The 12,031-nt window shown below is 37.6% G+C and overlaps 1 protein-coding gene across 1 annotated transcript; it reads right to left on the bottom strand.

Moving 5' to 3' along the window:
- Positions 1 to 276: 276 nt before the first annotated feature.
- On the bottom strand, positions 277 to 2,340 carry LOC130219001 (uncharacterized protein K02A2.6-like). The gene has a single exon (XM_056451277.1). It carries the CDS (start codon positions 2,338 to 2,340, stop codon positions 277 to 279), a length of 2,064 nt encoding a protein of 687 aa, XP_056307252.1.
- Positions 2,341 to 12,031: the final 9,691 nt, after the last annotated feature.

Raw genomic sequence — 12,031 nt, forward strand, 5'->3', positions numbered from 1 at the left:
ACAATGTATGATCTGGGCTTGGCAAGATGGGCTTTAACAACTCCAATCTTGTCATGTCCTTTTGTTGTTTGCATCCTTACTACTTGGGATTCATGTAGTGGGGAGAGTGGCTTGCTCCTTTTGTCGTAGGCCATTTTTTGCATTTGTCTCTTTTTGGAAAGTTGTGTTTTTACCTTCACTGTGTCCTTCGTCCTTGGCTTTAGCATCTGTTTACTGATTGGCATATTGGTACGTGTTACCCTTGACAGCAGTCTCTGTGCTGGTGAACCCAGAATCTTATCCCAAGGAATGTTGCAGATGTTTAGCAAAATTCAAATACAGGTCCGTCCCATCCCTTTTAGTAGTTTCAAGCAGGCGCTTCGCACTTCGAACGGCTCTCTCTGCGAGGCCATTCGCCTGAGGGTATTCAGGACTACTAGTGATGTGACAAAAGTCCCATGAACTCGTAAAGTCTCTGAAAATCTGGCTTGTGAACTGCGTGCCATTATCGGTGATAAGCTTTTGGGGAATACCATGCACAGAGAAGTGCCTTTTTAGTTTGCTGATGATGTTTTGTGAGGATATGTTTTTAAGTGAATTTATCTCAAACCAGCCAGAGTATGAATCCACTAGCACTAAGTACTGTTGGCTGTTCCAGTCAAATATGTCAGTGGCAACAACTGACCAAGGCAGTTCTGGTATCTCGTGTAGGTGCAATGGCTCTTTTTGTTGATGGGGCTTCAGAGCATTGCATATGCTGCAGGACTGTACAAATTTGTCAACATCCTGTGTTATAGTCAACCAGAAAACAGCATCGCGTGCTCTGCGTTTGGTCGCTTCTGCTCCTGCGTGGCCTTTGTGCAAAATCTGCAAATATTCACTCTGCAGGCTGTGAGGAACTACAACTCTTGTTCCCTTTGTGATGATTCCATCCCCAACACTGAGCTCATCCCTGAAAGGAAAGAAAGGTTTTAGTTGCATTGGAACACTTTGAATTTTTCTCGGCCAGCCATGCTTAATGGTGTTACACAGAATTTGCAGAGAGCTGTCTTTTTCAGTGTGTTCTCTGAGCTCTTGTAGCCGGTTGACTGAAATCATTTGGACAGCCATGACATCGAACTCCTCCTCCTCATTTTTTGTTGTCACCTTTCTGGGAGCACGTGACAGAGTGTCAGCCAGATAAAGCTGTTTTCCTTTTTTGTAGGTTAGGGTCAAATCGAACTTGTGTAGCTTCAGTATCATTCGCTGTAGTCGTGCTGGAGCAGATTGTAGAGGTTTGTTCAGAATTGTGACAAGGGGTTGATGGTCTGTTTCCACCAGAACCGGTTTCCCATAGATATAATCGTAGAACTTTTGACAGGCAAAGACCACAGCCAATAGCTCTTTCTCGATTTGAGCATATCTCATTTCCGTTTCAGTGAGAGTGCGTGAGGCAAAGCTAATAGGCTGATCATCCTGTAGACATGCAGCGCCCAATCCATATTGAGAAGCATCACACGTGATGGTTACAGGTTTGCTTACATCAAAATACCTCAACACTGGTGGGAATGTGATGCACTTTTTTAGCATGTTGAATGCCTCTTGCTGTTGCTGCGACCAACACCAAGCTACGTCCCTGTGGAGCAGCTGTCGTAGTGGTGTTGCCAGTTCACTAAAATTTGGAATGAATTTGCAGAGGTAGTTAGCCATGCCCAAAAAACGTTGCAAAGCAGCTTTGTCACTTGGTGGTTGCATTTCTGTAATGGCCTGTATTTTGGCTGGGTCTGGTTTTAATCCTTGTTCTGTGAACAGATGGCCCACATAACTGACTTCTCTGAGCCTGAACTTACACTTCTGTGGGTTGAGTTTCAGATTCACCTGCCGTGCCCTGTTTAGAACCTTCTTTAAGTTTTCATCATGCTCTTTCTCCCCTTTTCCTCCGACGATAATGTCATCTACAATTATGGCACATGGAAATCCTGAGAAGATCTGTTCCATTGCCCTTTGGAACACCTCCGATGCCGAATTAATGCCGAAAGGCATGCGCAAAAAACGAAATCTTCCAAAGGGAGTTGCAAAAGCGGTGCACAGGGAGGACTCGTGATCTAACTTTATTTGCCAGAATGAACTTTTAGCATCAAGCACTGAAAAGACACTGGCATTGGACATTTGTGAAGCCACCTCTTCTACTGTGCGCATAGGATGGTGAGGGCGCATGAGGGCTTCATTTAGATCCCGTGGATCTATGCATAAACGAATCTTGTCAGTGTCTTTTTTATGTGTGGCAACCATTGAGGACACCCACTGTGTGGGCTCTGAAATGGGTGTTATGACCCCCAGCTTTGTCATGTTTTTTAATTCAGCTTCCACTTTGTCCCGCATTGCCACAGGTATTCGGCGAGGGGGGCGGACTACAGGGGTAATGTCCGGGTTTATCTTCATTGAATATGTCACAGGTAAGGTGCCTAGCTTATCATCAAACAGGTCAGCATATTCTATAAATATTTCTTGTGGCAAATTTAGATTTTTACTGAGATCTATTCCATGCACTTCTTCCTTAAGAGATATCAGGTCCATTTTTAAACAGTCTGGCAGGCCCAGCAATGATTTGACATTTTTATCAACAACATGAAACTGCAACAGATGTGATTTTTGTTTGCTGGTCCAGCATTGCATCATCACAGTTCCTTGTGTTTGAATCACAGTGCCTCCATATGCCACTAATGTTGTTTTTGACTTCTCCTTGATTGTCTCATCATTTCTCACTGTTTGGTATGTTTCAGTTGAGATGACATTGCACTTTGCTCCGGTGTCAATTTTAAGCTCAAGTGGCTTGCCATTTACTGTTAGGCTGCAATGTATTTCTTGCTTGTTTATCATATGATGACTGATTGCATCTATTTCACTGGCACCCAGACACAGACCATCAATATGAAATGACTCTTCGCTACTGTCTGTGTTTGCGTCAGTGATTTGATGAATGGATTTGAAATTGTCGTATGACGCAGATTTGCATTGGGATTTGAAATGATTAAACTTTTTACAACGGTGACATTGTTGTCCAAAAGCTTTGCATTGATCACGTTTGGCTGGATGATTTCCTCCACAATTTTTACAGTTAACAATGTTCTTTGTCCCACTGGTGTATTTTCGTTGCGGTTGCTGTTGGTGCTCAACTGCCTTTTTTTTCCCCTTTGCATTAAAGTGTATTGCGTCGACGTTCGCAAACCCGCTGCGCGGTGCAGCCAGCACTTTCGTGTGCTGTTCGGTCAATTCGCTGATTTGGCATATCTTAATTGCTTTCGTAAGCGTCAGATCACTTTCTCTGAGCAGCACTCTTCTCACGCTATCATTGTCTATGCCACACACTAGTCTGTCTCTTATTAGTTCGTCTGTGAGAGCACCAAAATGACATGTTTTTGCTTTATTTCTAAGTGTACTCACGTAAGCTTCGATAGTTTCCCCTGGTTTTTGATTCCTGGTATTAAATGAATGTCTCTCCATCGTCACATTTGTCTCCGGATTACACACTTCTCTGAATTTTCGTTTTAAACATTCAGGATTCTCTCTTGACTCCGCTGGTGTGATTACATCTTGACCATTGTCCGCCAGTATTGCTGGAGCGTATGTGAACGAACGCTCTCTCTCGATCGCCTCTGGTCCCGCAAGATTGAGGAGTATGTAGGCTTTAGTTTTTTCTGGCTTGTCGCTGTGAGCTGCCGCGATGAATATGTCGAATTCCAATTCGAATTTTCGCCAGTTTTCAGCTATATTGCCGTCAAAAATCAGCGGGTCTGGTCGGCGAAATCCCTCGGCCATTATTACTTCTTTTCTTTATTATTCTGTTTTCACTTCTGACACCATGTAGTTTGTTGATATGAAAACAGAGACAGTTATCAGGAACAACAATATGCTTCTTTATTCTCAGCTTGCACGTGCTCGGCTGCTCATAACATTAACCACTTGTACATAACCCGGATAGGGAAATTGCGTGTTCATCAGGGTACAGGAAAGACCATATATGAACATAGCAGCTATCTACAATATATAAATTAGTGAAGTGTTAAGCAATGTAAATGCCATGTTTACTCAGTATTTGGGCATTGGATGTGTCTCACATGTATGTGTTTACTGCATATTTAGACCTGATGCTCTGTTAATCTTTACTTGTATGCCATAATTGATGTTATATATATTATGTCATATTATATTGTTCTGTATATTATACCAATTGCAGTTTAATCATTGTGGTATATTTCTCTCTTGTTTCTAGAAAATACCACACACACACGCATGTGCCTTTATGACTGCAAATAAATGCTGTATAAAATCAGCTAACTACAAAGCCTGACTTATGCGTTCTTACCGACGCCCCCTGGTGATCACATCATAAATAGTAAAGCCAGTGCCTTTTAACAAACTCACCAACAGTAACGTTACTTAGATAAAATAAATGTGATACAACATATTCAAGTGCAACACATTCCAAAAGATCAGGGGCCTTTGTCAGTACATCAGGGGCTGATTTTCTGCTTTTCCTGCAGGTGCTAAACACACTTAATATGTGATGATATGGGAGAATGAAGAGAAACCTTGACTCTAAAATGTCGATTCCCTTCCATGTTTTCTGTACCTGTTAATAACAAGTTTGTATGTACCTGCAAAAACATTTAGGCTATAAAAGTACAAAATAATAATAATAATAATAATATTAATAATAATAATAATTATAAAGTGAGCATGCTCTTGACTTTTGAGGTGTAATTTTTTTTGTATAATTATGTCAGAACACCTGTCAGTCAAAACTTGACAAACTGTACAACTACATAAAATTATAACTGTACGAATATTGTTTATGTTATTTAAATTGACATTTAATTATGGCATACCAAAATGTTTATATCATTTGTATAAATATTTATAAATATATACCAGTTGAAATAAAAAGCTGTGAATAAAAATGGTAAAAATAACTCAATTGTAAATTAAACATAACTGAGGATTTAAGTGAAAACAATAATAGAGAACTAATAGGTAAAATAAAGCTGGAATAAGCAGCAGAACAGTAAAGTGGCAGACGACACGCAGACGTCACGTTCAGGCAGCGGAACATTAAAGTGGCAGACGCAGACGTCACGTTCGGCAGACGCAGACGTCACGTTCGGCAGACGCTGACGTCACGTTCGGCAGACGCTGACGTCACGTTCAGTGAGACGAGTGCACGTTGCAGCGTCAGGTTATTGACCCATTCCGGACGCCATACTTCTCCATGTGAGGCTGAGAAGTATGGCGTCCGGAATGGGTCAATAACCTGACGCTGCAACGTGCACTCGTCTCACCGAACGTCTCACTGAACGTCTCACTGACGTCTTAAAAAAATATTTTTTTTGCTATTAAATCCATGCAATTTAAGACGCAGACGTGACGTTGACGTCACGTTGACGTCATGTAGACGTCACGTAAATCACGTGTGGCAGTGAAGTGTCAAGCCAGACGTTACGCGTGATTCACGTGTAGCAGTGAAGTTATTTATTTATTTTTTCGCTAACACGTATCATAACACGCTGCTCACACGGCTCAGTGCAGTGTGTGAGCCAGTGCACAATTTTCTTGCCCTTCATACACTCCTCTCAATGGACGTGACATCAGCGTCTGACTTGTTACATGACGTCTGCGTCTACCTTTTTTTTTTAAATATATATTTTTGAGCAGTTTTAGTGTATAACTTATACAATATACAATAATGTTCTGCAAATTAAACATAAATATATTAATATATAATGATATTTGTTTTCAAGATAGCATAAAAACGAATATAAATGTATAAGATAAATAACAAATGTCTCCGGAAGTAAAGTTTAGGTTGTTTATTAGTATAATCATGTCATTTAGTTTTATAAAATCCTTTTTAAATTCGTTTTACATTTGAGTCTTATTGTGTTTTATTTTTTTACATGTTTAATGTAGCCTACAGCATATTAGTGATGACCAACTCATCGATCGCAATCGCCTGTTAGATCTGATACTTTTGCTGTAAAAATATTAGAAAAATAGAAAATTACGTTAACCATTATTGTGTTATTTTTAAAGCACCTGTCTTCATTTTACGTTTAAAACGGAATAGGATTCTTTGAAGAAAAAAACAACTTATTTTATTCTTTTTTTTTTAGAAAGAAAATTAATATTTTATTCAGCAATAATGTTATGTTGATAGTATTTATTTTTTTGATAATAATTTGCCAGGATTCAAATCAATCAATCAATCCTGTAAAAATATCATTGAAAAACTTATGTAATAGCACAACGTTAATCCATTGAATTATCAGGCGACATAAAAATGTTAAAAATTAAACTTTGCATCACATAAATAAACAAAGTATATTAAACTAGAAAATAATTATTTTAAATTGTAATAATATTTTCTATTAACCAAACCCCGACCATTTAATAAAAAATAAATAACCAAAACAGTGTATAATCCTAAAACGTTAGCCTACTATTATTTGAAATATATATATTTTTATATATATTATTATTATTATATTATTATTATTTTTTATTATTTATTTTTGTGTGTGTGTGTGTGTGTGTGTGAAAACGTGCTTTAAATGTTAAAGTAAAATCGCCAGTAGGTGGCAGAATGTCACTATATATGCTAAAAATATGTTTACTACAAATTACTTTAGAGGGATTTTTTTTTCAGTTTTCCTCAAAATGGTGTATGTGGGCATTGTAGCACTTTAAATTCATGTAATGCCCGTTTCATTCATACTTGAGCAGAAATTATATATGCCTCACAAAGAAGATGAACAGTCCAGGAAATCCCTAATATGGATGAAGGCATCAGCTATTGCTGTAGTTGAATAAAATAAGATCTGAATAAACATGACAAAACTTTGATCATTTACACGACTGCGACAATGAATGTTTTATACAGAATTATTATCCCCCTTTGAATTTTCTTTTCTTTTTTAAATATTTCCCAAATTATGTTTAACAGAGCAAGGAAATTTCCACAGTATGTCTGATAATATTTTTTCTTCTGGAGAAAGTCTGATTTGTTTTATTTCAGCTAGAATAAAAGCAATTTTGCATTTAAAAAAACATTTTTAAGTCAAAATGATTAGCCCCTTTAAGCTATTTTTTTCCGATAGTCTACAGAACAAACCATCACTATTCAATAACTTGCCTACCTACCCTGCATTTAAAGCCTGTAAATGTCACTTTAAGCTGTATAGTCTTAAAAATGTCTAGTCAATATGACTTACAGTTATAATGGTAAAGATAAAATGATTCAGTTATTAGAAATTAGTTATTGAAACCATTATGTTTAGAAATGTGTTGAAAAAAATCTCTGTTAAACAGAAATTAGGGGAAAAAATTAGGGGTAAGGGGCGGGGGGGGGGGGGGGGGGGGCTAATAATTCTTAGTTCAACTATGTGTTCTTACAGCCATTTTAGGTATTTTAATAAGAAAGTCGATTTATAATCCCCTGCTAACTGACATAGCATGTTACAGTAGAATGTAGCTATAAAAATAATAAGCTAGATCCATTAATTCACTGTGATTTAATTACAGAAACAGAAGTGACTGGCCATATCATATCTCGATAACTATGCCTAGATATCTACTTCATATCTAGAAAGCTAGTACAATTTAGATTTTACTGACTAATTCGCATGTATTTACATTGGTATGATTGATTACAGTTATTTTATTTCAACAAAACTACACACATTTTATACTGTGGAAACAAATATTAAGCTTCATCAGTAGTTAGAACTATTCACTTTCGCAAAAGAGAAAAAAATATTATTACCTCATCAACTTTAGCTCCTTAAAACAATGAATAAATAAAGTGCAGTAGCGGAGTTTTTTAAAACCATGTGACAACAGTGCCACTCCCACCTGCCGGTAGAAACAGGTACTGCTGAACAGCTGACGATTTAATTACCCGACACAAACGCGGAATGTTTGTGATGTATGGGGTAATTTTCAGTAACGTTACTTAGATAAAATAAATGTGATACAACATATTTAAGTGCAACACATTCCAAAAGATCAGGGGCCTTTGTCAGTACATCAGGGGCTGATTTTCTGCTTTTCCTGCAGGTGCTAAACACACTTGATATGTGATGATATGGGAGAATTAAGAGAAACCTTGACTCTAAAATGTCGATTCCCTTCCATGTTTTCTGTACCTGTTAATACAAAGTTTGTATGTACCTGCAAAAACATTTAGGCTATAAAAGTACATAATAATAATAATAATAATAATAATAATAATAATAATAATAATAATAATAATAATAATAATAAAGTGAGCATGCTCTTGACTTTTGAGGTGTAATTTTTTTGTATAATTATGTCAGAACACCTGTCAGTCAAAACTTGACAAACTGTACAACTACATAAAATTATAACTGTACGAATATTGTTTATGTTATTTAAATTGACATTTAATTATGGCATACCAAAATGTTTATATCATTTGTATAAATATTTATAAATATATACCAGTTGAAATAAAAAGCTGTGAATAAAAATGGTAAAAATAACTCAATTGCAAATTAAACATAACTGAGGATATAAGTGAAAACAATAATAGAGAACTAATAGGTAAAATAAAGCTGGAATAAGCAGCGGAACAGTAAAGTGGCAGACGACACGCAGACGTCACGTTCAGGCAGCGGAACATTAAAGTGGCAGACGCAGACGTCACGTTCGGCAGACGCTGACGTCACGTTCGGCAGACGCTGACGTCACGTTCGGCAGACGCTGACGTCACGTTCAGTGAGACGAGTGCACGTTGCAGCGTCAGGTTATTGACCCATTCCGGACGCCATAATTGACCCATTCCGGACGCCATATATTCCGGACGCCATACGTTCGGTTATCCGTGGCACTATCCACTCGCCATACCCCACGCACGCACTCACACACACACGCACGCACGCACGCACGCACACACACACACACACACACACACACACACACACACATTTGTTTAATACAAAAGATCATTTGAATAATTTGTTTTGCGTTTTTATTTAATTTCATCTATTTTCCTGATGATTATATAATTTTACTACTTTGTGGGGAAAAATATTATGAAGTGATACATCGTTTTGAACCATTGAGTACCATTTGCAAAATAGTTTGAAGTTAGTTTAAAATAGTTTAGTTTTTCCTCTCCCTGTTTGCTCAACCCTAAGACAAAACTTTAAGTTTTTTTTTTTTTAAAGACTGTGAGCCATATGTTTGCTAAGAGTAAACCTTTCACTTTCAGCATTGTTTGTGTGGACTTTAATGTGAATTTCTACTTTGTGCATTTATTTGTGTTTTATTTTTTTATTTTGAATCATGACCTTCTGAAAGACAATATTAACACAAAATTTGTCATGTTTTGTCTGGTCAACTTAATTTCATTTGTAAATATACATCCCTGTCAGCAGCTATGACTGTAACTAAATATTGGCATGTAGATGTTTTTGAGCGAGGAATCGTATCAAACATGTGACCTTTCAGGCAGATCGGACATTGTATGGATGAGTTATAAGAACTTCCTCTTCCATGGCCACACACTGAACTTTGTCAAGCCACCACAAACACTCTAGATTTCATCAATATTTGTGTGTTTACGTGAAATGTAGTTCGTGTAACAGGGTCAAAATAATGTTTAATTGTCTTTCACCAAAAGTGTTATTTTGTTTATTTTGTGGTTGTTGGGAGACCTCTTGTGGCAACTGTGTAGTTGGTTCTTTTACCTTTCACCTGCAAAGCCCCGCTTACAGCAGAAATGGTTACTGAATGAGAGGCGGTAGTTAAAATGTGCGCCAGCTAAGTGTGACAAATTCTGTTTTGTAACACATGTTAATAACACATACAAGCTCAATATGAACATTAAATGATGTTTTATATCAAATCTATCGAGTGATTGCCGTGTGTGACCAACTTTGTGTGGTTTAATTTGCTCATGCTATGTGTAGCTGGAATGACAACATTAATATGAGCAGGGGTGATTTCTTACTATTTGTTTTTTTTTTTTAGATGCATGTTTAAATGCATACTGTTGCCAGAGGATATATATATATATATATATATATATATATATATATATATATATATATATATATATATATATATATATATATATATATATATATATATTTCTGTTACAAGTATGTTGAACTTTTGTATATTAATAATGTTTTGTTAAAATGACTTAATGTGGCAACACAGCAAAAATGGTTGCTGACAGAGAGGCGATGCATGTTTAAATGCATACTGTTGCCAGAGGATATATATATTTCTGTTACAGAATAAACAACGCAGAAGGCAGTTCTGTGTCCGCCTGAGTGATTTGTGTCATCAGGAAGAGAAGCGTTACATTTGCGGGGCACTTTGTTTGATGCTTATAGGTGGTGCTGTCGAGACCTTTTACCACATTGACTTCTAAAACCAATATCATAAAAGTTCAGTGAGTTTTCAAGCATGTTCAGACCCTCAAAAACAATAATTAAAGCTGCAAGCAGATGAAAGGGACCTCACACCTGTGCTCACAGCTGCCCGGCCTTATGCTGTGTGTTTATGTGCTTTAAGGCTGAAAAACAGGGTTGTTTCGTTTAGAGCAGTCTCTGAGTCTACTAGATCCATTCAGAGGTGCACCCAGGTCTGTGAGTTCATAAACTCCTCCAGAAACTATACTTGAAGAATGGAAGCTTTTAACGGTGCTTCCGACTAAGCCGAGCACAGTTTGATGAACTGTAGTCCGGTGTCGGCAGTAGGATTTTTTTTCCCAGGGACACCAACAACCACAAGAGCAAGCTCCTGATTGGTTCACGCGGCACGAAGTTCAGATTTTCCAATTCGAGCGATTTGTACTTTAAGTGCATCAATCGCACTAAACGCTCAACTCGCACCGCTTCATTAACGCATATCACGCCGTAGGATGTCTATTCGCGTCTTTGCATTGACTTAACATGTAAATCCCTCGCGCTTGATGGTGCATATTTGTAATTGAGAGTAAAATCCCTATGTAATTCTTAACCGTTATAATCACCACGGCTGCATGATGTCAGCAAACGCGCATAAATGTGTGTGTGTACTGCAAACAGCATTTGTGTGTGATTCATCGTTTCAGTAAGGCTTGAAGAAACTCCACCACAAATACATCAAATAAACTTGGTATTTTTGACTAGTGGCCTTATTTCAGCTTCATCCTTGTCTGTTTCTACTACTGACGGCTGTTTATCTGATGTAACGCATAAGAAGCAGAAACATGTCTGAGGGTGGGCAGGGAGACGCAGCTCAATTGAATTTAAAGGGCACCTATTTTACCCCTTTTTCAAGATATAAGATAAGTCTTTTGTGTCTCCAGAATGTGTCTGTAAAGTTTCAACTCAAAACACCCGTCTGATTATTTATTACACCTTTTAGAGTGTTGGAATTTTCTGCTTTGAATACTATCCAGTGGTTTCTGTGGCCTGTGCCTTTATTGTTAGTTCTCCCCGTCCACCGTTCCCATGTGCCTGTCAGAGTGTGCCTCAATCTCCGCATTGCCTGCATCAGATAAACAGCATAGTGACAGACATGAAGGAAGCAGATCTCACGTATCTTTTGTGAAAAATACTACAGTAAGAACTTATTTGATGTATTTGTTGTGGAGTTAACTCAAGCCGTAAACGCACACAATGCCATTAGAAAGTTCATGCACACACACAGACATAAACACACACACGCACACACACACACACACACACACACACACACACACACACACACACACACACACACACACACACACACACACACACACAGAGAGACAGACAGTGCACATGTTTAACTTTGCAGTTTTTGAACGGCAAATGTGACAGGATACACATTAATATAGACTGCTGTGTGGATATCTGTTATGTTAATGTACAAAATAAACCTGATTTAATGTCCACAAACCAGGATTGAAGTGTCTTCTTTTATAATTGTACTGACATGTGGCTGTGGTGATAAAGTAAAGCTGAAGTAAATGCTGTAATTCATTGCAAGCATGCAATTTTTAAAAAACGTTTTAAAC

Source organism: Danio aesculapii, chromosome 25 (assembly GCF_903798145.1).
Source record: "Danio aesculapii chromosome 25, fDanAes4.1, whole genome shotgun sequence".
In the NCBI taxonomy this organism is placed as follows: Eukaryota; Metazoa; Chordata; class Actinopteri; order Cypriniformes; family Danionidae; genus Danio; species Danio aesculapii.